Source organism: Lithobates pipiens, unplaced genomic scaffold, assembly GCF_037356315.1.
Source record: "Lithobates pipiens isolate NorthernLeopardFrog02 unplaced genomic scaffold, aLitPip1_a1.2 Scaffold_8, whole genome shotgun sequence".
Lineage (NCBI taxonomy): Eukaryota > Metazoa > Chordata > Amphibia > Anura > Ranidae > Lithobates > Lithobates pipiens.
The window spans coordinates 160,342,719-160,370,136 of record NW_027507903.1 but is presented as its reverse complement, the minus strand read 5'-3'; the positions used below and the strand labels follow the sequence as shown (position 1 = coordinate 160,370,136).

The 27,418-nt window shown below is 42.9% G+C and overlaps 1 protein-coding gene across 2 annotated transcripts in view; it reads left to right on the top strand.

Moving 5' to 3' along the window:
* DMTF1 (cyclin D binding myb like transcription factor 1) overlaps window positions 1–27,418 on the top strand; it is an 86,045-nt gene that overhangs the window by 26,875 nt on the left and 31,752 nt on the right. For both annotated transcript variants that reach the window (XM_077471947.1, XM_077471946.1), the window contains exons 5-12: window positions 329–405; window positions 1,613–1,770; window positions 11,546–11,578; window positions 13,108–13,217; window positions 15,681–15,909; window positions 18,578–18,729; window positions 19,605–19,814; window positions 21,286–21,353. In XM_077471947.1, the coding sequence (XP_077328073.1) occupies window positions 329–405; window positions 1,613–1,770; window positions 11,546–11,578; window positions 13,108–13,217; window positions 15,681–15,909; window positions 18,578–18,729; window positions 19,605–19,814; window positions 21,286–21,353 (1,037 nt within the window). The remainder of the gene's footprint in view (window positions 1–328; window positions 406–1,612; window positions 1,771–11,545; window positions 11,579–13,107; window positions 13,218–15,680; window positions 15,910–18,577; window positions 18,730–19,604; window positions 19,815–21,285; window positions 21,354–27,418) is intronic.

The following is a 27,418-nucleotide window of genomic DNA, read 5'->3' as shown; positions in this document are numbered from 1 at the left end:
ATTTTTTTTTTTACAAACTGGACCTCCTTTTTAGGTACACAGATCTTCTTCTTTTTAACTTTTTTTTATATATAGTAGAAATGATGGGAGGAGGGAGAGAACATGTTTAAGAATAGGTAAAGTTAGGCATTTCTTCCACTTTAATACAGGATTGACCTATAACACTAGGTTTACAGAGCATTATGGGTTTTCTAAAGAGTGAGCACAAAAATATAAGCACATAACAAATAAAAAAAATAGACTATAGTTTCCTTTATTGAAATCTCACATCATCCTATAAGTACAGCAGTATGCATGTATGCAGCATTATTTTTGTTCTTTATTTTAGGTCACAGATGGAAACAAGGCATGTGGTCCAAAGAGGAGATAGCAATCTTAATGAGCAACATAGACAGATACTTGAAGGTAGGTTTTATTTGTTGGATTGGTATATTTGAAGAGGTGGGCTGACACCACCATAGGGCACCGGGATGGGGGGGGAGCGGGGGTGGTAAAATCCAAATAACCTGCCACTTGCTGCACAACAGTGCTGTAGACGTGTTTGTTTGTTTTTTTACACACTCCCGGCCGCTATAGTGTGTGTACTGTAGTAAAGCCGACTGTTGGCTTTTATGTGGAAGTGACACAAGCAGCTGTTAAGCCACCTATCGCTTCCACCACTGCTATGTGCCACTCCCCCTCGCCATGTTCAGCAGCCTCCACTGTCCCACCTGTGGGCCCAGTGCTGTCATGGCCGATTGTCGCTGAGAAGGGTGACGGGACCTCCTGTACACAGACCAGGAAGTGAGGTGTATGACATCACTTCCTGGACTGGAACTTCCATTCACTGAAATCTGTGGTGGGGGAAGCAGCTGATGAAACACGGTTTATGTGTCCAGAAATTACCTTTAATGTATTTTTTATCAAAATGACGCCTTTCATAAACAGTTGCGCTAATGTCATGCAACATAAAAAAGTAGAATTACCAACATTTGGTTCTCTAGGGTGTCTGCCTTCAAAAAAATGCGTAACAAAAAAAATAAAAAAAATATGGCTCCAGGACTGCCGTTGTGGAAGGGGTGGTGGCAAAATGCACCTTCGCCTAAGTAGACAAAAATCTTTGTACAGGTCCTGTTCTCAGATTGGTCCATCTGCTGCACAACTGTTGTCTTATTCATTTACAAGTGCAGATCTGCATATTTTGGATTGTCGTCGATGGAACACCACCAGTCTTTTCTTAGATTTAATGCTTAACTTCAGCCCAAACTTTTTTTGTTTGTTTTTAGATTGAGTGGGGAAGAGTGAAAATGTATGTCACCCCCACCGGTGAGATTTTTTCTTTCTTCACTGGAACAGGAAGGCACAGACTGCAAAAAGTGCATCGTTGGGACATTTAACCCTTCTTCAATCTACTAAAACTGTATTATTTTTTTTTCTGTGTTGCTGTTGAATAGACTGTCACTTCCTGCTCTGAAAAGAAGTGAAGGGAAATCTTTCCAATAGGGCACAAACAGTAAATCCCTGGCAGAGGCTCTAACCCCTCCCCACTCTATCCATAGTAAAACAAAATGTTTTGGCTAGAGTTTGGCTTTTGTTTTTTGCTTATTTTGTTTCTATTTTTCTTTCTTTTTAGGAACATGGCATTAAAGATGCCGCTGAAATAATTTTTGAGATGTCAAAGGATGAAAGGAAAGATTTCTATAGGACAATAGCTTGGGGACTGAACCGTCCACTTTTTGCAGTGTATCGGAGAGTTCTACGCATGTACGACGACAGGAACCACGTTGGAAAGTAAGAGAAATTCGGAAATCTCCATTTAAGGCCCCGTTCACACCATGTGCAGAGACGTCAGTTTTTGCATGCATTCTGCAAGGGCACAAAAAACAATTGGTCTCTATGTGCCCTGTTCACACCACAACACAGTATCACGTGCAAATCTTTTGTGCGCAGGAATCTGCAACATGTATAAAACTCACTGAGACTCACATGAAAACTAATGTAAAATCTGAGTGTCTGTTTGCATCAGTTTTTCTGCACGTAAGGTATGCGTGAGTTTTTTCCTGACAGACTCCATGGCAGCATACGTGTGAATTAACTCTGCCTCCACTCCTCCCCTATAGGACCCCTCTACCATAAATCTTTGTTCCAAGCCAATGGCCGTGTTCCTTTTTTGTCCTCCTCCTAAGGACCAGGTTGGTTGTTTGTCTACCTGAAGTTATTTTCTGTGGAATCAAGACTGGCCTATGGCAAACACTGGGTAGACCGGTTGCAATACTCCAATAAGCCCTGGCTATTAGCAGGGTATGGAGCGAGCTAAACAGAAGATACTCCGATAAGCCTTAGCTGTTGCAGGGTGTGGAGTGGGCAAGCGAAGGAGGCGCTGGAAAAGATAAAGCCTGGCCATTGGCAGGCAAGCGGCGCAATGGCCAGATAGCCCAGCTTTTAGCGGGTGGCCTTATCTGCCCCAAGCCCAGTGTGATTAACTTACCTGGCCTGGTCTGATCATGGAAGCAGGATTGAAGTTGCCGAGTGCGGTGAGGTATACTTTTATATTACATATTCCATGGCAGCAGTTTGTCTGTTTGTTTCTTCTCTGGCTCTAGTGTCGTCCAGTCTATGGCAGCTGGAGCACATTTGCATTCCAAGCCGCTGCTTTCTCTTATGGCTGGGTGTCCCTGGGTTGCTCCTGACCAGGGGCCCTGTGCATGGGCACTGTGGGGGGTGGTGGCATAATTTCAGTGGAGAAATTCAATCGGAGGGTGGCTTTAACCCTTTCCTTTCTGACCTGGATACTTTTTTTGAGTTCTCTTACCATTTCCTTTCTATCCTATTTTTTGCTTTTGTGAGTCTTTCTAGGTCAGGTTGACAATACACGACACGAGATGATAAAGACATCATTAGGTCACAACATTTATCTTCAGATGGATTTACCATAGGTCACTGTCAAGGTCCAGCCTTCATAGCGGAAGCTCTGAATCCTCCTCTACGCACCCACCACTATGTCAGCTGCTCCAAGGAGGGAGCCTGCTGGGGTCCCAGAACGCAAGTCTCTGTGTGAGCCATGCTAAGCCCAGCGGTGGCTTCCAGCTAATAGAATCCCTAGTGAGGCACATGGTGCAAGAATCCTTAAAGAGTGGGATACAAGCAACACACAAAATCCAACAGCCATTGCGGCGTGTTCTCCCGCTAGGATGACCAGGAAGAACTGGAACTGGAACTGTCCCAACCAAGGTAGAGTCTCCAGCAAAGCAAGAAGAAGTTCTGTAAGCACTTTTGGGCTCCGCGTTCAATAGTGCAACTTGTCATGTGACTTTGGACACATGGGGTCGCATGGCGGGTCACAGTCCATTAAGTTCAATGGCACACGTTCCAATCTATGCAACGTAGAGTTGCTGCGACTTTGAGGGGTTTCTACACAACTTTGATGCGACTTTTGATGCAGCTTTGATCCAGAGACTGTAAAGTTGGATCGTGGCTGGAGTCGGATCAGGGTCGCACTCTGAATCACGCAACTTGGGGACAGAGAGAGTGTTCTAAATTCTCATTCTTAAAAGACATCATTTTGGACAAGTGGAGCAAGGTCACAAGGCGTCCCTCCCTTCTGAGCAAGTTGGCCAAGCTTTATCCATTCAGAGATAAGGATGTGAAGCGTCTAAAGGCTGCCTCTAAATGGCTGAGGCCTTGATGAGATGAGCAAGCATGTTACTCTTCATTGGAAGATGCAATGAATAGCCGAAAGTTGGCCTGGGCTCTTGTGACCGTATTGAAAAGGATGGAAATGTGGATGGAGAATGTGGATGCAGTATTCAGGAGAATTTTCAGAACCTCTGTAGTTCAGTTTCGGAGCTGGTGTCTGCTCCAAATTACATCAGCCGCATAGTGGCACGGGTTATGCTCTCATCAGTTATGGTGAGTAGTATAGTGAATGCAATGGCTGGGGCCTGGGCTTTCTGTTCCCACCTCTAATAGGTGTAGTGTAGCATTCACTTTTAGTGAGCTTCATCTTTTGGCAAGCTTATTAGCACCGCAACCCAGGCCACAGTTGGCAAGTTGAAGTCCTACCTCAGGACCAGCACTGGCTAGTCCAGAAGAGGAAAGTCTAGAGAACAAAGCTCAGAGCATGCGAGGGTCACACATTTTTAAAGACCAGGTTGGGATGTTAAGAAGAGCTGGTGACGGGACCTAATATGAAGTATGCTAAAGCTTGAACGTGGAATCCAAAAAGCTACTGAGTTGGGCTTCAGACTATTGGGACGTCAAAGTGGTGCTTTGGGGACATGCATGGTCCATCAGAAGTCCTCCATCTTCTCAGATTCATTTCCATGGATTTTGCCTCACGCTGAGTTAAAGAAAGCATATACTCATGCTTTACGTAACTCGCTGGTGTCGTAAAGTGCTGTTGTGTCAGTCTCTGAATGCAAGAGATTTCAGGGAAGGCGCTCGACCCTCTTATAGTTATGAAGAGAAACAGCTTGTGGAAGCCGGTTTTAGACCTTGCACACCTGAGACAATTTTAGGCAAAGGAGAAGTTCAAGGTGGAAATATTGTTTCGGATTCATAGGGGGTCCAGCCAGGTGACTGGCTTGTTTCCAATAGACTTAAGAAGCTTACCTTCATGTGCCCATTGTAGAAGACTTCCACAAGTTCCTGTGGTTCACTGTAGGTTAAGACCATCTCCAGGTCCAGCTCCAGCCATTCGAGCTTTCAACATCACCCTGTGTGTTTTCAGGTTCTTATTAATTGTTATAGTCTTTATCAAAACAAGGAGCATACGCCTGCCTAGTTACGTGAATGTTCTTGTCCTACTATCCCAAGACAGAGGACAGCTGCTGGAGCTCAGAGCTCAGGTCTTTCTATGCTCCTGAAATTCAGCTGTCTGCTGAATCTGGCAAGCCCTCTCAGTCTCTTGTGGGCCTTGCCAGATTCAGTTCAATATAATCTTGGATCATTGCCTTGGCTCTGTATCCCGATGTTTTGAATCTTAATATTCCTGGCCTGGTCTTCTTCCCAACTGCGTGCCTTTCAGTGTCTAAAATGATTGGCACTATGGTGTCTACGGATCCAAGGATCAAGTGGAAGCTGGATAAGGCGGTCTTTCTGGAAGGGGTTTCTCCAGCAGTGGGAGCCAGGAAGCAGATTTCAGGTCTTTCATCATATATAACAAAGAGAGCGCCAGTGCTCTTAGGTTATTCAACACTACGGCGTTCTCCTACGTTAAGACAGCCTGGGGACTCACAGCCTGTTCTCTATTACATGAAGCGGAACCAATTATGTCTTGTGCTCAGAAGAATCGAGCCTACAGCTGAGCGGCGTATTTTCCCAGAGTCCAAAATGTTGTAACAGATTTTCTTTTCCACAACGGATGGTCTCTACATGTGGAGGTTTTCAGGTGCAGGTGCCCCGATGGATAATTGGAAATGCGGTAGGACCTATACGCATTTCTTCCAGTCCTGGTCAACCTTGGGTTTTCTATGAAGACTCCGAACAGAGGTTGTGGTGTTAGTGGCAGTGATGCCTTATCAGACAATTGGGTCATGGTTCCCCTTGCTAGCACAGTTCAGCTTCTGGAACCCAATTCACCTTCTCCTCAGGCCAGGCCTTCTGTCACTGAGTACAATTCTACATCCATGTCTAGCACGGTTGCGTCTCACTTTCTGGTTCTTGATATTGACGGTCCTCGGCTGATCTTCCAGAGTCATCTCTGCTCTCTTGAATACAAGAAGAATGAACGCAGACAAAGTTGATGGGAGTATCTGGTCAAAGTCGATCAATACATGTCTGCTGCTGACAGATCATGTGGTGATTTAGAAGTTTTTGATATTCTAGGCTTCCTCCAGTCAGATTTAGTTCTGGCTCTATTCTCAGCTCCCTCGGAGTTCAAGTGTCAGCTTTAACAGCCTTCACAGGTGTTTTCCGGTTTAGACATCTTTCCTGTCCAACAATTCTTCAAGGAATCAGCTAGGCTCAGACCTCGGAGTAAGCAGAGTTTTTCCAATGGAGTCCCCCTCTTGTTCTCAACTCCCCCTTGGGAAATGGAGCAGAGTGTTCTAGGGATGTCTCTGTTAGAGGCCTCGGTCAAGTTCGCCTTTTGCCGGTTATCACGTTGTCATAAAAAGCCTTAGAGATTAGTTCACTGGTCATGGAGAAATGCAACTCTATGGTGGATCTCTGTTGTACTTGCATCCTGTGTGGTGTTTCTTGTTCCTACTGGGTATTATTCAATGAACATGGCTTGTGCTGAACATGGCCTCTGTACAGTAATGGCTTGTACTGTCTTTACTTACATCACATCAAACACAGATTGCTTAGGTCATCCAGCAGGCTCACAATGCCGGGGGCTTGGCTCCTTTGGTGTCTGCTCACTCGTCTACATCTTGGGCAGCTTTGCGTCATGTAGATCCAAAAGTAATATGCAGAGCGGCTTCCTGGTCGTCTATGAACACGTTTGTGTCCCATTACTGTGTTGAACCAGCTGCCCTATCTTCAGTTAATTTTGGTTTACAAGTACTGTTGGTTGATGGTGTTAAACTTTCTTTGCTCAACATTTTGCCCTATTGGGCGTGTATGGCGAGTTATTTCCCACACCTATGCTGCCTTGGAGTCTGTCAGGAAAACGGAAAATGTCCTATCAAATACCGTGATTTTCCTTTCCCAATTGACTCCATGGCAACAGGAGTTCACTCCCAAATGTGTGGAGTAGGCTAGTTATGGAACAGGGCTGCTAGCATGGAGCAAAGATTTATGGGCCAGGGGTCCTATAGGGGAGGAGTGGAGGCGGGATTAACCCACTCGTATGCTGCCATGGAGTCTATCGGGAAAGGAAAATTAGTTTGAAGACCCCTGCTCCATGGTAAGCATGCAGCTTTACATCTTAATGGAAAAATATGTTTGGAGAATGAAAGCTGATAAATGAGGCCCAATATATACCTATAGTATTTAACTATTGGTGCATTACCACTTTACTTCCGGGTGATTTTCCCCCCTTCCTGACGAGGCCCCTTTTTGCGGTACTGCACTGCGTTACTTTAACTGACAATTGCACAGTCATACACCCAAATAAAATTTAAAACGATATTTTTTACTTTCTGCTATAAAAAATATTCAATAAAAAAACAAAAAAAACCCAGAATTTCTTCATAAATTTAGGCCAATATGTATTCTGCTACGTGTCTTTGGTAAAGAAATCCAAATAAGCGTATATTGATTGATTTATGCAAATTTTATAGCTCCTACAAACCAAGGGATATATATACTGGAATTTTTATTAATTTTAATTTTTTATACTAGTAATGGTGGCGATCAGCGACTTATAGCGGGACTGCGATATTGTGGTGAACAATCAGACAATAACTGACACTTTTGACACTTTGCGGGAATCAGTGACACTAATACAGTGATCAGTGCTAAAAATATGCACGGTCACTGTACTAATGACACTGGCCTGAAAGGAGTTAAACATCTAATACGATCAAAGGGTTAACTGTGTGCTGAGGCCAGTGTTTGTGTTTACTATGTGTGCAGGAAAACAGAAACACAGAATCCATCCCTTCCCCTCTGTCAGAGCAGAACTCTGCCTTGTTTACATAGGCAGAGCTCCGTCCTGAGCCTCTGCCCAGTAATCAGGGGGTCCTGGTGGACATTATGTGCCCGGCACCTGCATATAAGCTTCTTCTGTGAATAATCACTGTAGAAGTGGCCTGCTAGAGGCAAGTGCACGCACCCCCTGCAGGCTGAAATGCAGGATCACATATACATATACGTGATCCTGCACACAGATGCCACCCTGTAGCAGTAAAAGTCGTTAAACAAGTTTATTCTGAAATGTAAAATTTAGAGGGTGACACAACATGTGTGTCGTTTCTCCTTCTCTTACTGTAACACAGCAACTCTTTTCTTCTTCTTTTCAGTGCCTGTACATCGCCCTTTCCATCCCACTTTATTAGAGTAGAACTAAAGCAAAACCTTTTTTACATTTTAAATAGAATACAGGAGGGTTATAACCCCTGTCCATTTGTTTTGTCATTGTGTCCCTTTGGGGAAATGTTCCTTCACTTCCTGTCCCATGGCAAAACAGGAAGTGAGAGAAAATCCATCCAAAGTGGGGGAATCTCTGGTTGTTACCAGGGTCACCTGTTCTGGTGACAGCTTAAAATTTGTGCTTTTCTTTCCCTTCCCTCTCGTATATATTGATAAACAGGACAAATATAGAAGGTGAATCTCTTCAACGGGGGCAAAGACAGCAGTAAAAACCTGTCAGGTGTTCTAATTCCTCTTTGCACTATCTATAATTTAAAGGGGTTTTAAAGGTAAATATTTTTTCACCTTAATGCATTCTATGCATTAAGGTGAAAAAATATCTGACAGTGCCAGCGCCCCCAGTTTTACCTAACTAACCCCTCGAAAGTCCCGTGCTCGCCCCCGACGTCCTCTTCGCCGCTCAGCCTGGTTGCTGATTGGCTAGAGTGGATGGATTGAAAGCAGCCTCTGGCTGTATCACGAGAGCACGCCCGCAGGTGCTTCTCACCATGCGAGGGAGCTTGCATGAACATGAGAAGTACTTGCGGGAGGAAGCAGAGACAGCCGCCGAGGGACCCCAGAAAAGCAGGTTCGGGGCCACTCTGTGCAAAACGAGCTGCACAGTGGAGGTAAGTATAACATGTTTGTTATTTTAAAAAAATTAAAAAATTTACTTTACAACCCCTTTTTAAAAAAGTTTTTTTTTCTCCATGTTTTAAGTACAGGAAGAGCGTTCTTAATCTCCCTCTGTGAGCCCAGCTCAAAAATATCTTTTGTTCAGCCTAGATAAATGAGAAGCTGCTACCTGAGATAAAGGCCATACCTTCAGCCCCGGCCATTGAAGAAATGTATACAGCCTGTTACTTATGAATTGGAGTGATCTCTGAACCCTTCCTGTTGGTTCTGATGTTCAGTTTTGATTATTTTGTCCCTTTTGCTGCCTGGCTGATTACGATGATGGACAATGTCTTATTTATTGCCCTATGTGTGCTGGTAGTTTTGATACTTGACTGAAATCTCTCCTTTTACTGACTGATTGTTGGCTCATGGCACCCCAAGAAATCTCTCCCTTTTGATAGACTTGCCTTTTGCTCATGTGTTAGGTGTTAACTGTTAGCCTTGGCTCTCCTTACTAACCTCCATGGGTTTTGGGAATACTCGGTCTCATCCTATGGAAATATCTTGCCTAGACCAGCCATGAGTCAGATGGACTACAACTAACAACTCTTCTTCTTGCCTTTTATTTTTGTTTTATTCATTTTTCATGTGTGATATTCTATATAAAAGTAACCTGTGCAGCAAGTTTGTGAGACTTACATCTAAAGGAGTACATTGTCTACCTATGCTGAAGTTAGAAGGAATTTAGAGTATTTTAATGTATAAACACACTGTGCAGGGATGGCAAGTAGCAGAAGATTGCAACAAAAATGGACAGTTAAATGTAGTGGACGCATTGTTAGTTTCCTATTCAGATAAGAATACTATAGTACACTAAATTGCCAAAAGTACGCCTGCCTTTACATGCATGTAAACTTTAATGGCATCCCTGTCTTAGTCCGTAGGGTTCAATATTGAGTTGGCCCACCCTTTGCAGCTATAACAGCTTCAACTGTTCTGGGAAGGATGTCCATAAGGTTTAGACGTGTGTCTATGGGAATGTTTGACCATTCTTCCAGAAGTGCATTTGTGAGGTCCGGCACTGAGGTGGACATGAAGGCCTGGCTCAGTGTTAGATCGGGTTGAGGTTAGGACTTTGTGCAGGCCAGTGAAGTTCCTCCACCCCAAACTCGCTCATCCATGTCTTTATGAAACTTGCTTTGTGCACTGGTAAAATCATTTGGTGGAGGGGCGATTATGGTGTGGGATTGTTTTTCAGGGGTTTGCCTTGGCCCCTTAGTTTCAGTGAAGTAAACTCTTAAGGGGTCGGCATACCAAGACATTTTGAACAATTTCATGCTCTCAACTTTGCGGGAACAGTTTGAGGATGGCCCCTTCCTGTTCTAACATGACTGAGCACCAGTGCGCAAAGCAAGGTCCATAAAGACATGGATGAGCGAGTTTGAGGTGGAGGAACTTGACTGTCCTGACCATAACCCAATAGAACATCTTTAGGATGAATTAGAGCAGAGACTGTGAGCCAGGCATTCTCATCGAATATCAGTGCCAGACCTCCCCAATGCGCTTCTGGAAGAATGGTCAAACATTCCCATAGACACACTGCTAAACTTTGTGGACAGCTTTTCCAGAAGAGTGGAGGCTGTTATAGCTGCAAAGGTCAGCAAAGCTCAAAATTAAACTCTACGGACTAAGCCTTATGCCATTAAAGTTCATGTGTATGTAAAGGCAGAGGTCACAATACTGTTGGCAATATAGTGTATATTAAAATGGATTATTAAACACTTTTAGTTCTGAAAGGAGACTGTATCATGGTTTTGGTCTTAGTTTATACAGCTTCATTCACACAGGCTCTGAGGCCCATAAACTGTGAATGGGCCATTTGATTATTTGGCTGGAGCCAACAGATGCTGTGGGGAGGCAGCCCATATGGGAAGGCAGCAGCTGCATAGATACAGCCACTCGTCCTAATTTGACAAGTGAGCGGGTGAGGCTCCCGAAACGCAGACAGTGTGTGTCGGGGGCCGCTAACCTGCATGCATCACCCAGTTGGAATAAACTATAACATTCATATCACTTTATCCAGAGACTTAGAGGAATAAATGAGTGAATGTGACATTCAGTGCAGGTGTAATTTAAATTGGTTCTAAAGGCAGAAGGTTTTTTTTTTACCTTAAAGGGATTGTAAAGGCTCATGTTTTTCACCTTAATGCATTCTGTGCATTCTATGCATTCTAAGGTGAAAAACCTTCTTTGCTGCAGCTGCCCCCAGATCCATTGTATCCCGCTGCTGTCAATCACAACCAGTGAGCCAATGAAGAGAGAGGGGGAGGGACTGAGCAGTGGCTGTGTGTGTGTGAATGGAGCAGCTTGGGTGCGAGCCGGCTCGGGTGCTCCCATAGGAAGCTTCTTGCTCTGGAGGCAGGAGGAAGGAGCCAGGAGCGCTGGCAGGGGACCCGGGAAGAGGAGGATCCAGGCTGCTCTGTGCAAAACCACTGCACAGAGCAGATAAGTATAACATATTAGTAATTAGAAAAACAAAAAAAATCAAAGAAGCCAAGCCTTTAATATCACTTTTATTGCATTATAAAACTACCCTTAGGCAGCCCATGCATTATGCGTTTATTTTTTTATTTTTTATTCAATCAGTGAGTTGAACGAAAGAAAATGCCTTTATTCCCTCATCCACACATTGGATGTGAGTGTGGGAATCCCTCTTGCTGTGGTATCGTATTCGGACAGCGAGGAGCCTTTCCCCCGCTTAGATCAGTGTTGCTGGCAATAGCTGGCAGCACTGATCATTAGGGAAAATCCCAACAAGCTGCTAAACCGGCCAAATTTTGATCCATGTATGGCTGGCTTTATTTTATCGGTACACCTTTTAATGTAATTTGTATGCTATGCTTAATTTTGGTGTTCCAATTGTTTCTTGCAGGTACACACATGCTGAAATCGAAAAACTAAGAGAGTAAGTACTACAAAATGCAGGGCAAGTTGATAGATGAGCTTCTTTGTAGGTGATAAAGTGTATTGTTTAATCTGAATTCCTTGAATATCATTGCATTTTGATTGTTTAAATCCGACTTACTGTGAAGCCTATACGGCAGCCATGGATAAGACATTGCTGTTCTAGCTAAGGGGCTTCCAGGTCTTTGTCCTGTGAGAAAAATGATGCTTCCACATACAGTATGATATGTGCAAGGCAGCAACACAGTTACGTCCACACACACTTATAAAGAACTAACATGTACAGCCTAGACCAGCCTTTTTTTGGACAGGAAGATGTTATAGGTCAGTGATGGCGAACTTTGGCACCCCAGATGGTTTAGAACTACATTTCCCATGATGCTCCACTACACTGCAGAGTCAATGAGCATTATGGGAAATGTAGTTCTAAAACATCTGGGGTGCCAAGGTTTGCCATCACTGTTATAAGCTGTTGTCAATCTCTAATAGGTTACGAGTTATCCTCTGTAGTGCTGTCCTTTTAGATGACTGGGGAAAAAACTCTTTTTCAGAAATCCTGCAGGGCAGCATGTTGTTTTTTTGTTTAGTGTGCATGCTCAACAGTATGGGCATTATAATTATTGTCCTAAATACTGTTAATGCATGCAATTTATAAAAAAAAAATAAAAAAAAAAAAGAAGAAGAAAAGGTTCCTTATGGTTTTGCTTGGAAGGAACCCTCTCCTGTGCTGTCGTGTAAGATATCTGGAAGCAGTTTAACCACTTGACCACTGGGTACTTAAACCCCCTTCCTAACCAGACCAATTTTCAGCTTTCGGTGCGCTCACATTTTGAATGACAATCAGTCATGCAACACTGTACCCAAATTAAATTGTCCTTTTTTCACACAGGTAGAGATTTCTTTTCGTGGTATTTAATCACCGCTGGGTTTTATTTTTTGCGCTATTAATCAAAAAAGACTGAAAATACGGTAAAGAAAAAAAAAAATTCTTTGTTTCTTTTAAAATGTATTGGCAGAGTATTGGCAGATTATTGCAGTGTTACAGAGTATGGGCAGAGTACTGCAGGTTATTGTCACTGAGCAGCGCTGTGGGCACTACACATTCAGCCCACAGCACTGCTGCCATCTCTCCCCCTCTCACCAATCAGTACAGAGAGGGGAGGGAGGAACCGGTGTCATGACGTCATTTGACCGTTTACCGATTACGGCGATGTTCCCGGTTGCGCGCTAGAGCAAGATTCTGGAAGGATGTCCATGGACGTCCACCCAGAAAAATACGACCGCGGTGTACCCGTCTTTCGGCTATGGCCTGGTCGAGCATGTGGTTAAAGAAATGTGTGTGTTTTTTTTTTCTATAGTTTTTCCAGTATGACTAATCCTATGCTACCAGGATTGACACCAAAGGCTATGGATCTATTTTACTGACTTTGTTCACAAACTATACATTTATTATACAGTAGTTATACAATTAGTGAAAATCACAAAAATCACAAAACATTTTTATTTAATTTTTTTACCCAATTGTTCAAGGTTACGTTTGAAGCATGGAAATGACTGGGCCACTATAGGAGCTGCTCTGGGTAGAAGCGCCTCTTCTGTCAAAGATCGCTGTCGACTAATGAAAGAGACATGTAAAACAGGTGCAAATCCTGCTCAGATTAAAGCTGTAGTTGTATAGGTACATATGGTTTTGTGTTGTGATGTGCTTATGTTTGTGTGTACACTGCACTGTATTTATCATAAATTGGACATAATCTTTATAATTTTACACCCAAATGTTGTAGCAGTATTGTAACCACTGTGGATATGCATGAGTTGCCTTTCCAATTATGTGTACTAACACCAATTCTTTAATTTGGGTGTCATAGTAGCACAATATTTCAACAAGAAGGGTATCACAGAAAAGTAGAACTGGTCTTAGGCAATCATATTCTTCCAAAAGTGTGGTCAGCTTTAATTCATATAGCATTTACAGCAAGCACTCTGCAGCTGCCCCTTTGGCCTGCTCTGCTTTTTCATCCATTGTATAGTGCTTCTGTAGAACAGCTTTTCTTGTCCCTAGAACTGGTCCGTTGATGTTGTCCAGTAGCAGGTGTGGGCAGGTATGCCTATCAAACCCCTGATAGAATGCTGTGAAACTGGAAATATAGAGTGTTCCTAAGCACCCTCGATGTGCAAAAAAGCCCTGCTTGTGCACAGGATGCAGCATGGTGTGGCAGGCAGTAAACGCACAGAGGTTGATTTACTAAAACTGAAGAGTGCAAAATCTGGTGCAGCTCTGCATGTTAAGCCAATCGGCTTCTAACTTCAGCTTGTTAAAATGAGCTTTGACTAAAAATACCTGGATACTGATTGGTTTCTCTGCAGAGCTCCACCATATTTTGTACTCTCCAGTGTTAGGAAATCAACCCAACAAGTTAGGCAATAGCAATATAGAGTATCTCACAAAAGTGAGTACACCCCTCACATTTTTGTAAATATTTTATTATATCTTTTCATGTGACAACACTGAAGAAATTACACTTTGCTACAATGTAAAGTAGTGAGTGTACAGCTTGTATAACAGTGTAAATTTGCTGTCCCCTCAAAATAACTCAACACACAGCCATTAATGTCTAAATCGCTGGCAACAAAAGTGAGTACACCCCTAAGTGAAAATGTCCAAATTGGGCACAAAGTTTCAATATTTTGTGTGGCCATCATAATTTTCTAGCACTGCCTTAACTTTCTTGGGCATGGAGTTGACCAGAGCTGCACAGGTTGCCACTGGAGTCCTCTTCCACTCCTCCATGATGACATCACGGAGCTGGTGGATGTTAGAGACCTTGCGCTCCTCCACGTTCAGTTTGAGGATGCCCCACGGATGCGCAATAGGGTTTAAGTCTGGAGACATGCTTGGCCAGTCCATAACCTTTACCCTCAGCTTCTTTAGCAAGGCAGTTGTCGTCTTGGAGGAGTGTGTGGGGTCATTGTCATGTTGGAATACTGCCCTACAGCCAAATCTCCAAAGGGAGGGTATCATGCTTTGCTTCAGTATGTCACATTACTTGTTGGCATTCATGGTTCCCTTAATGAACTGTAGCTCCCCAGTGCCGGCGGCACTCATGCAGCCACAGACCATGACAGTCCCACCACCATGCTTAACTGTAGGCAACACACACTTGTTTTTGTACTCCTCACCTGGTTGCTGTCACACACGCTTGACACCATCTGAACCAAATACGTTTATTTTGGTCTCATCAGACCACAGGACCATGTTCCAGTAATCCATGTACTTAGTCTGCTTTTCTTCAGAAAACGATTTGTGGGCTTTCTTGCGCATCATCTTTAGAAGAGGCTTCCTTCTGGGATGCAGCCATGCAGACCAATGTGTGGCATATGGTCTGAGCACTGACAGGCTGACCCCCCACAACCTTCAACCTCTGCAGCAATGCTGGCAGCACTCACACACTTTCCCAAAACAACCCCTGGATATGACGCTGAGCATGTGCACTCAACTTCTTTTGGTCGGCCATTTCAAGGATACAGAAAATTGGACTTTTAAGGTGCCAATTGAATAAACAATATGTTTAAAATAAAAATTTTATTTGAATAACAATATGTTCAAAAAATGCATTCAATAATCAATTGTATAAATTCCATACACCATTGTAGCCACTTGTACTCAACATGTTTCGCTCTGAAAGAGCTTCTTCAGAAGATTTATAGTACTGCATGAAGTTTAATACTGCAAAGAGAATACATGATATTAACATCATTGATAACATTGAAATATTATTACAATATAGTTACAGTAACTGTTAACATACATGTGATTTTTTTTGAAACGTAAAAATTATCAGGCCAAGAGGAAAACCTACTAATCGATCTGAAATCAATTTTTGAGACGATCAAACAAATCTTCCAAAACCTGGGTCAAGGCCAAACATTGCAACCTTGTCTGACCTAATGAAGTGTCCTGTAGCCCTTCAGTCATTTCTGTCACTAAAAACAATACATGAGAGCCAACGTGGCCCTATAAAGTGTACTATTTGTTATTATCGCCTTGAGATATATTTATCTTCTAAGATGTTTCAAATCACATATGTATTACCGTATTTCAGGAAAATGGACAGATGAAGAAGAGAGAAGGCTAACGGACGTTGTTCATGAGCTGACAGGCACAGAGGCTGGTGATATAGTAACACAAGGAGTGTCTTGGGCTTCTGTGGCAGAACGAGTGGGAACACGCTCTGAAAAGCAGTGTCGATCCAAGTGGTTGAACTATCTGAACTGGAAGCAGAGCGGGGGAACGCAGTGGACCAAAGAAGATGAAGTCAATCTGGTTATGAGGTTTGAATTATCCTTCTTATATAAATTACATTTTAAACTTGTTTATTAGACATTGGGGTTGATTTATTAAAACCGGAGGGTGCAAAATTTGCTGCAGCTCTGCATAGCTGCCAATCAGCTTCCAGGATTTTTTGTCAAAGCTCAATTGAACAAGCTGAAGTTAGATGCTGATTGGAAACCATGCAGAGCTAAACCAAATTTTGCACTCTCCTGTTTTAGTAAATCGATCCCATTGCTGTTAAAGTGCACTTTAGCTAGGCAAGAATTATTCTTCAAATTATATTGCATTTATATTTATTAGTATGTATGTTAAATAAGGGATCAAAAGACCTGCTAATGAGTTATACCAAATTTTATGTTCTGGATACTTCACCCTAATGCAAAATTTTGGTGTTTTGGCCGCAGGTCCTTTTTTGGTTAAGATGCAATAGTTTTGCGTGAATTGGGGGATCATTTACAGGGCTAATAACAGCTTTTGAAATGGAAGGTAACAAAAGACTGTCACTCCTTTGTTTTTCCTGGCTAAAAGGAGATATACCAAAACAACTAAAGCAGTGTTTCTAAACTCCAGTCCTCAAAGTGCCCCAGCAGGTCATGTTTTCAGGATTTCCATCATTTTGTACAGGTGATTTGATCAGTTTCACTGCCTTAGTAATTTCCACAACTGTTTCATTGAAGCCAAATCCTGAAAACATGACCTGTTGGGTTTAGAAACATTGAACTAAAGTATAGCTAGGTAGGCAACCATGTGAGCATAGTGTGCCGAAAATGTATTCGAAGAAACTGAGTGCCGGATATATAAAAAAAAAATTGTCAACTTCACCCTCTCACTCGTAAAAAAAATTTTTTTATAAAAGAAATGATGTAAACTACTTGAATAATAGTAAGAAGTGAACACTGAGCATTTAGAGATCAATGGAAAGTGGTAAAGTAAATAGTAACTTACCCTTGTTCTGGAAGACGTGTGCTGCTAGGTGAGTAGAGTAAGGTTGAGATGAATATGCCAGCTGAGGGCTTCTGCGAAATAGAACGCTGGAAATTTGTCCTAACACTCTACCCCCTGTACATCATTCCCCAACACTGTACCCCCTGTACATCATTTCTCAACACTGTACACCCTGTACATCATTCCCCTACACTGTACACCCTGTACATCATTCCCCTACACTGTACACCCTGTACATCATTTCCCTACACTGTACTCTCTGTACATCATTCCCCTACACTGTACACCATGTACATCATTCCCCTACACTATACTCCCTGTACATCATCCCCCTACACTATACTCCCTGTTCATCATCCCCCCTACACTGTACACCCTGTACATCATTCCCCTACACTGTACACCCTTTACATCATTCCCCTACACTGTATGCTCCTGTACATCATTCTCAACACTGTACCCCCTGTACATCATTCCTCAACACTGTACCCCCTGTACATCATTCCTCAACACTGTACCCCCTGTACATCATTCCTCAACACTGTACCCCCTGTACATCATTCCTCAACACTGTACTCCCTGTACATCATTCCCCTACACTGTACTCCCTGTACATCATTCCCCTACACTGTACACCCTGTACATCATTTCCCTACACTGTACTCTCTGTACATCATTCCCCTACACTGTACATCATTCCTTAACACTGTACCCCCTGTACATCATTCCTCAACACTGTACCCCCTGTACATCATTCCTCAACACTGTACCCCCTGTACATCATTCCTCAACACTGTACCCCCCGTACATCATTCCTCAACACTGTACCCCCTGTACATCATTCCTCAACACTGTACCCCCTGTACATCCTTCCCCAACACTGTACCCCCTGTACATCATTCCCCAACACTGTACCCCCTGTACATCATTCCCCAACACTGTACCCCCTGTACATCATTCCTCAACACTGTACCCCCTGTACATCATTCCTCAACACTGTACCCCCTGTACATCATTCCTCAACACTGTACCCCCTGTACATTATTCCTCAACACTGTACCCCCTGTACATCATTCCCCAACACTGTACCCCCTGTACATCATTCCCCAACACTGTACCCCCTGTACATCATTCCCCAACACTGTATCCCCTGTACATCATTCCCCAACACTGTACCCCCTGTACATCATTCCCCAACACTGTACCCCCTGTACATCATTCCTCAACACTGTACCCCCTGTACATCATTCCCCAACACTGTACCCCCTGCTCATCTGCTCTTTTGCTGTACCTCCTGCTCTGCTGCTGCATATCACTTTCAGCACTGCACTTCCTACCTTCCTGGCAGGAATTCATGTGGCTGTGCTGTCCCAGGTGAAGGAGTTGGATGACCCTGCCACTGATAAAGAAATAAAAAGTTGCGGTGCCGTGCTAGGTCAGGGGAACTGTCCTCCACTCCAGGAAGCCAGTGTGTGGTTGCCGACCCCCCCCAGTGGATTTTTTTGTAGTGTTTGTTGTAAAACCTGACAATTAAAATAGGGCCTATGTTGATTGAAAGCATCCATGTTTTTCTACCCATTCAAAGCTACTTTTGTTACTTTTTATTAATCATATTTTACAAGCTTATCTTATGCTGGTGTGCATGTAGATTTCTGTCTATGAGAAAATATGTTTATGAAAAGTGCCTACTATCTTCTAATATTCCATTTCTGTTAATGCTAGAATAGCAGAGTTTGCTGTCTTGGATGAGAATGACATCAACTGGGATTTATTGGCAGAAGGCTGGAGCAGTGTTCGTTCTCCACAATGGCTAAGAAGTAAATGGTGGACAGTAAAAAGACAGATCGCAAACCACAAGGATGTGTCCTTTCCTGGTAATGTAGATTTGTTGTTGTCAGTGTCAGAAAACTCTCCTTTTGCTTATGTATTGTGATGTGTCTTCACATTTCATAAAATTACTGTTCTAATTGAAACGCATAAATTATAATTTGCTTTAGGCCTTCAAACTGGTCAGTAAACTATGGTTGTGTATAACTACTTTGTCTGTTTTACTCTGTACGTGCTTATTCAAGGTTAGTTGGCCTTTTCATTACACTTGCTAGGCTGTTTGGTGCTTTCTGAAATATATAGATGCATTTTTATAGTTCACTAAAATTAACCCATAGCACGCCACTTGACTGTCTGCAAAATGCATTTTTTTCATTTAATATACCAATGTAATATTATTTAGCATCACATGAGTACAAGTTTTTGTTTTAGGTTTATGGTTAGAATATTTCCAAACCCTACACCAGGGATATGCAATTAGCAGACCTCCAGTTGTTGCAGAACTTCAAGTCCCATGAGGCATAGCAAGACTCTGACAGCCACAAGCATGACACCCAGAGGCAGAGGCATGATGGGACTTGTAGTTTTGCAACAGCTGGAGGTCCGCTAATTGCATATCCCTGCCCTACACCCATACTTAACAGACTTGTATGCTGTGATATTGTAAAGCTAATGATATGCGTTCATAAAATGTAAGTTTCATTAAACAGAACAAATAAATATGATTGTGAATGTGTTTATTAACAGTAACTACAGCATTGCTTATGTCTTATTAACTAGGAGTAATACTTTGCTCCAACACACCCACCAATGAGCATTTTATTGCATGTTTCTCTTAACTAAGCAGAAAATAGTGCATCATTATTCTGGACATGGTATTTACATCAAGAATTGTTCATTTACAAATGTTTTTTGTTTGTAGTATTAATTAAAGGCCTGCGTCAAATGCACGAAAACCAAACTACTCTCCTGGGTGCTCAAGATTTGGAGAACAAGGTGGACATCCAGTCCCAGAGTGCAAACTCCAGTGTGCAGCACGTTCAGATTAGATTAGCCCATTTAGAGGATAGCCCAGTTCTTCCTCAGAGTTCGGTGGCATCACTGCAGATCCCTGTACAGATTACTCATTTAGGTAAGATAACTACATTACTGCAGTGGGTGGAGTATATGCTGTGATAGTGGCTTTATGTGCCTGTTGCATCTTTGTTTTGGAAGGAAAACATCTTGGGCCTACTTCCTAGGCTTTCATTTATAATCGCTCATGTAAAAGGATTCATGTACAGAAAATATAAAATTATGTATACGTTTTCAACAAGCTGTGAGTAGCTCTTTCAAATAAATGGCAATAAAATATTTGTGGTCATCAAAACCCTATATATATATTCATCGACCTCTGATGTCCTGTGTGGATCTCTTTATAACTTCCTACACACGAGTCAGCCTCTGTTTCCAGCTTGCCACTGTACTTCCCTGCTTCCATATAGTGCATGTGTGGGCCATAGACTATAACATCCTTTCACCTAGGTTATGGTCTACCGTACCCTATGGCTGGAGCTGGTGTATGCATGGCATAGCAGGAAGGAAGCTCAACAGTAGGCTGGTCAAGGGGTACATAACATTAACAGAGTCTTAGCTGCCTGTCTAGGAGTCCATTCCTGGGACTTATAACCTTCCATCCGTCTTGAAGAAGTAGCATTCCCAGTAAACTAATTTGAGGTGGTGGATCACTCCCCAAGCTCTACCAACCTACAGCCTCAGCAACGCTACCACAAGGAGGGCTTCCTCTGCCTGCAGTGAGCCTGGTTGTAGCGCTGTGCCTTTCTGGCTGATCCCAGTACCAGTTGCCAAGGAAGGTTGGAAAATGTGGCTGTACTTTTCCATCCAAGGTAATTCAGGCCTAGAGATCCAAAGCTGTAAGAGTTTCAATGATGTTAGGGTTTTGCTTAGAGTGTTAGGATCAAAGGTTAACTTCTATAGATAAGACTTTGATTATCTGTACAGGCAGTCAACGGGTTACAAATAAGGTTCTGTAGGTTTGTTCTTAAGCTGAACTTGTATGTAAGTTGGAACAGGTAAATTTTTGTAAGTGTAACTCCAGCCAAAATATTTTTACGCTTTTTGAATAGCATAGTGAAGGGTTAACACTGCTGTAACATTTGATTTGCTGTCTGTTCCCCTATTCAGAAGATTTCACCTCACTTCCTCTCCCTATGATAACTGGATTTTTTAAATTTTGGGTTGTTGTGGAAAGAAGGATTGGGGATAAAGCTTCAGTGGAGACACCTTTTTTCCATGATAGCTCATATAGGAGTGAATTTCCCTTACTAGGGGTAGATTTCATCTCACGTCCTGTTGTCTCCCTCCGTTTATAAGTATGAGTCTTATGTAAGTTGAAGTTTGTAACTCAGGGACTGTCTGTATTCTGTTTTGAAAATTAAATATATACCTGGTCAACCTACCAGTATTTTTGCCTTTATAGCGCTTCCTTTGTTGGGCTGACAACACTAGCCACACTCTGAAATCCTCTTTATTGGATGCCTGAGTAATTGTTTATGGCTATATTTTTTAATAATAACAATTCATATTAATTTTTTTTATTACAGCCCCAGACCCCACCTCCCCCAGTTCCGACCCAGATGCTGGTACACTACAGACATTTGAGATCCTACCAGTAAGTTTTTTGGCTTATCATCTATTGTTTTTTAAACTTTGTTTATTATAACTTTATAAAAGTGCAACAACCTTTCAATTGTCACCAGGGGTAAAACAGATGAAGTGTAGTAGAATTTAATTAATGTACCATTAATTTGCCATCCATTCAGCAGATCGTGTTTTTGTTGATGGATTTTTTGCATCCAAGTCTTTTTGGAAATTAGGAAAACCTAGTTAAGTTGCTCAAAACTAATATGTACAGTATGTGCCTATGGAAAAAGAGTATGTTTGTGGGGCTTTAAATGTGTATTATGTCTCAAAGAAATCAATTACAAACCAACATACTGTAGGTATACGTTATGCACAGGAAGAGGTGTTGGCTATGGATCAAGCTCTTCTCAACGTGTTTCGCTTATTGCTTCCTCAGGAGTGGGGTATTCAAGGGTATTGTGTCTTGCCTGATCAACACATGGGGAACACACTCAACCCAAAGAAGTACACAAGGGGCACCAGTGGGACAGGTATAACATGTTTAGGCAGGACCCTAAAAAGGTTCCTGTGTGCTTGCTGTCAATCAGAATATAAAACGTATCCTAAAAAGGATCTCTCCTATAAGGATGCCATTGTGACCCTGAATATAGATCTTAGCCTGTCTGGATGCATGGGTGTCCATTCTGGTGGCTCTGAATGGGGATACGCATGCATCTAGGCACATTTCCCTTCTATTCCTGTTCTGAAAACAACTCAAGTATTGGATTTTCCCTCACTTTCAGGGACAGGGTTTACTTGGACAAACGGAGAGAGTGAATCTCCCTAATAGAAAAATCAATAAAAAAATTTCTGGGGATTTGGACTTTACCTGGATGCTTAAGCTGCCTTATGGTAGCTCCAGCTCTGCAGGCAGTCCCCAGTTCTGTTTTGTTGGGCCTGTTAGTTTGCTTCTCACTCCTCAGTTGGACTGCTTTTGGACATTCTGACAGTATCTAAATTACTGTGTCACTAAATAGAGACAGGGATAATAAGATTTTTGTACTCACCTTAAAATCCTATTTCTTTATCATACATCACAATGCATAGAGCCATAGTAGTTACTATGTGGGTTATAGGCCACCTTCAGGTGATGGACATTGGCACACCCTAAGACAGGAAGTCCACTCCCTCTATATCCCCTCCCACTACTGGGAGTACCTTAAGTTTTTTTCGCCAGTGTCTTAGGTGTTGGTCACGAGTAAAGATGTGCTATGCTAAGCTCCACTGGAATATTCCTTGCTGGGGCAAGCTATGTGACCGGAGCCATTCAAAGTCCCTTTTTAGGCCGAATTGAATGGTACTTCGTGGCGGAAGAAACGAGGTTTAGCCCGTAACGCTTCTCTTTTTAGAGAGTTGGACCCCGGGATCCGGGACTTTGTTTTTTTTCCAGCCATAAAGTTTTTCTGGTGGGGTGCTTTACGGGTCCAGGAGTGTGGATCCCCCAATTAAAAAGGGGCCCAAGTTCCTGAAGATTTTTTAACGGAGCCCACCGTGAGGGGTGAAGATTGGGTCTGATTGGTTTTACCACAGAATCCCTGCGGCGGGAAAGGTAAGTGGAGATTCTAAGGAATTTTTAATTCTCTTATGAATTGTCTCCTTTAAAAGTAAATGTTGTCATGCCTAAAAGTCACCACTGGGGGCTGTATAGAGCATGTACCTTTGTCATGCTTTCCTCAGATCACTCTGTCTCAGCAGAAAGAGGGGGGAGCCAGAACGATTGGCGGATGCATCTCCGTTCCCCACCGCCTCTGCACGGCGGTTTTGTCAGCTCTCCTCCTCACTGCCACCCCCCCAACACACACACACACATGTGCGTGGATCCCCTCGGATCAGAGGTCCGCGTTCATGTGGGAACAATGCTTTTTTTTTAAAAGAGGACGGGGGCATGGTGGAAATACGGAGGGGGCGTTGCTTAGCGCAGCGTTGGCATGCAGCAACGTCCAGCGTGGGAGTACGCTTAAAAAGCTAAATTTTTCTGACTGCAAGCTGTCAGAGGGACACGAGCAAAAAAGGGGCATGTAAGCTGTGACACAGGCATTCCCTTGGCACATAAAGCACCAGGCTTAGCACTAATAGCAGCGGCACTTGCTGGACTATTTGCTCAAGCAGTGGGTGCAATTTCTTTTGGTAGTACCTCTGCATTTTGTGCATCGGGCTATGGTCAGAAGGGGAGGTAGAATCACCCCAAAAAAAGGCTCAAAAGGGACTCCCTCAAGCTCGAAAAAGCCTAAACTCATCTCTGCAGTGGCATCCCCCCATGAGAGATCTGAGGTGGTTGGTCAGAGTGAGCCATCAGGGCTGGCAATTGTTGCAACTGTTTCCAACACAGCGGTCCCTGTCTATATTACTGAAGAAGTTTTTTCCTCAGCCATGATAGGTTTGAAAGAAAGGTTTGTGGCTTTAATCGCATCCCAGTGTGGGGCAAAACGTGTCAGGTCCCCGTCCATTACCTAGGAACCTCAAACTGAGGAACTAGGGTCGGGAGAAGACGTATTTCTCTCAGGGGGCTGATGACTCCTCTTCTGAGGGGTCAAATGCGGAATGATCTGCTTCACAATCTGAAAGATTGATGGTGCAATCTCTTACTGAGATGGTCCATTCCACATTTATGCTATCCTTAACTGAATCGGTTGATAAGCCCACTTCTTGTTTGGGTTTGCTAAAGCCTCCGCAAGCTGTGAATACCTTTTCTGTCCATTCATTGCTGGAAAAGCTTATGTATTCTGAGTGGGATCACCCAGATAAGCATTTTTTTTTCTTCCTAAAAAGTTTTCAACACTTTATCCTATGGAGGAAAAGTTTAATTAAAAAAATGGGAGATACCAGCAACTGACACTTCTATAGCCTCTGTGCATAAAAGTTTGACTTGTCTGGTAGACAATGCTCAAATGCTTAGGGATCCAACGAATAAGAAGTTGGAATTCCTATTAAAAAACACTTTTTCTTTGGCAGGTTCAGACTCAGCCTGCGCTGGCAGCAATTGGTGTATGTCAATCCTTGAGAGACCAGTTTAAACAGGTGCTCAAGGTTATTCCTGATCAGCAGGCCCAAGATTTAGCCGAATTATAGACATGGGCGCCATCAAAAAATTTGTTTCGTTCCGTTTCGTATCGTAATAAAATTAATTCGTATTTCGTGTCCGAAATTCCGTTCTGTTTAGAACGAAATACGAATTTTCGTACGAACGTTCTTTACCATGAATTTAAAGGCAAAAACATTGCTCATTATGCTTATTATGACTTGCAGAAGACTTCTGTGATAGAAGTCAATGTAAGTTGCCTGAAGACATTGGTGAAGCACTTTCATCCTCTCTGGGCAGGCTGCCAAGAAAAGAACAAAATGATACAATGTTTCTTCTTCAATGGGCTGAACTCCATGTGTAGAAGTTCTCAGTTTAACCATTTAAAGACTAAATCTTTTCTGACACTTGTTGCTTACAAGTAAAAATCCAGTATTTTCTGCTAGAAAATCACTCAGAAGCCACAAAAATTATATATATATTTTTTTAGCAGAGACCCTAGGGAATAAAATAGCAGTTGTTGCAATATTTTATGTGACGCGGTATTTGCGCAGAGGTCTTTCAAACGCAAGTTAGCCCTTTTTTTTTTCGGTCGACCTCTAGAAAGCACTGACATTAGCAGCGTGACATACAGCAATGACACCTGCACCGTGATAGAGTGATCTGACACCAGCACCGTGACATAACACATGTATGAGGTGAATCTGGGATCGACAACTACAAGCATTCTTTTTTTATATGTGAAATTCTGAAAATTCAGGAATCTTGAGATAATGGAGGCGAGGGAAGGTCAGGGTAGGCAAAGAAAAGGGTGCAGGAGATGATTCTTTGCCTACCCTGACCTTCCCTCGCCTCCATTATCTCAAGATTCCTGAATTTTCAGAATTTCACAAATAAAAAAAGAATGCTTGTAGTTGTCGATCCCAGATTCACCTCATACATGTGTTATGTCACGGTGCTGGTGTCAGATCACTCTATCACGGTGCAGGTGTCAGTGCTCTATATCATGGTGCTGGTGATCATCTCCTGCACCCTCTTCTTTGCCTACCCTCACCTTCCCTCGCCTCCATTATCTCAAGATTCCTGAATTTTCAGAATTTCACATATAAAAAAAGAATGCTTGTAGTTGTCGATCCCAGATTCACCTCATACATGTGTTATGTCACGGTGCTGGTGTCAGATCACTCTATCACGGTGCAGGTGTCAGTGCTCTATATCATGGTGCTGGTGATCATCTCCTGCACCCTCTTCTTTGCCTACCCTCACCTTCCCTCGCCTCCATTATCTCAAGATTCCTGAATTTTCAGAATTTCACATATGAAAAAAGAATGCTTGTAGTTGTCGATCCCAGATTCACCTCATACATGTGTTATGTCATTGGCCATGTGGTGGGACTATGTGTGCACAGCTAGTAATTATTTTGTGGCTGCAAATATGACCTGTAGGTTTGTAAAGTTCACCATCCCTGTGCTGTGCTGACTTCCTCCTGGGGCTGCTTATTATGAGGGGCTCCCACCATCCCTGTGCTATGCTGACTTCCTCCTGGGGCTGCTTACGGTGCAGGTGTCAGTGCTGTTTATCACGGTGCTGGTGTCAGTGCTTTATGTCACGCTGCTGGTGTCAGTGCTGTATATCACGGTGCAGGTGTCATTGCTGTATGTCACGCTGCTGATGTCAGTGCTCTCTATCATGGTGCTGGTGTCAGTGCTGTACATCACGGTGCAGGTGTCATTGCTGTATGTCACGCTGCTGATGTCAGTGCTCTCTATCACGGTGCTGGTGTCAGGTCACTCTATCACGGTGCAGGTGTCATTGCTGTATGTCACGCTGCTAATGTCAGTGCTCCCTAGAGGTCGACCGAAAAAAAAGGCTAACTTGCGTTTGAAAGACCTCTGCGCAAATACCGCGTCACATAAAATATTGCAACAACCACTATTTTATTCCCTAGGGTCTCTGCTAAAAAAATATATATAATTTTTGGGGCTTCTGAGTGATTTTCTAGCAGAAAATACTGGATTTTTACTTGTAAGCGACAAGTGTCAAAAAAGATTTAGTCTTTAAATGGTTAAACTGAGAACTTCTACACAAGGAGTTCAGCCCATTGAAGAAGAAACATTGTATCATTTTGTTCTTTTCTTGGCAGCCTGCCCAGAGAGGATGAAAGTCCTTCACTGATGTCTTCAGGCAACTTACATTGACTTCTATCACAGAAGTCTTCTGCAAGTAAACAAAAGTTCGTATTCCGTACAGAATTCGGACGCACGGCAATTTGTATTTCGGATCCTCCCGAACGTACGAATTTTGAGAAATTCGTACAAATTTGAGATTCGTACGAAACGAATCGCACATGTCTACCGAGTTACCAGGGGCTTTATGTTTTGCAACAGACGCTATGAGAGATTATATTCTGCAGGCCTCACACCTTGCGCTTGGCTGGTATATATGCGTAGAATCTTATGGCTGAAAAATTGGTCAGCCTGAGCATCATGCAAAAAGCTCCTGGCTAGTTTTCCTTTTCATGGTGAATGGCTGTTTGGGGATGATTTGGATAAATACATCCAAAATATTTCTAGTGGAAAAAGTACCCTTTTGCCAGTTAGGAAGAGGTGTAAACATATGGCATACCGCCATGTGCCTATTTTCCTCGCTCACCAGAAATATCTACATTTTGAGGCAGAAAATCTTAATTTTCAGTTTTTAGCTTTGCCTTTCGGTCTAGCTACTGCACCTCGAGTGTTTACAAAGGTCATGGCCCCTCCTCTAGCTAAATTAAGGGCCCAAGGTATAACGATTATAGCTTACCTAGACGATCTGCTCCTGATAGACCACTCGGTAGCCCGCTTAGACCAAAGTATAATCACCACAGTCAACTACCTGGAATACCTAGGTTGGGTTCTCAACCTAGAGAAATCCTCCTTAAAACCATCAGGGAGATTAGAATACTTGGGTCTGATCAGAGATACAGCCCAGAAAAGGGTATTCTTGCCCCAGGCAAAGATCAGTGCCATAAAGGAACTTATTCAGGTGGTCAAGGC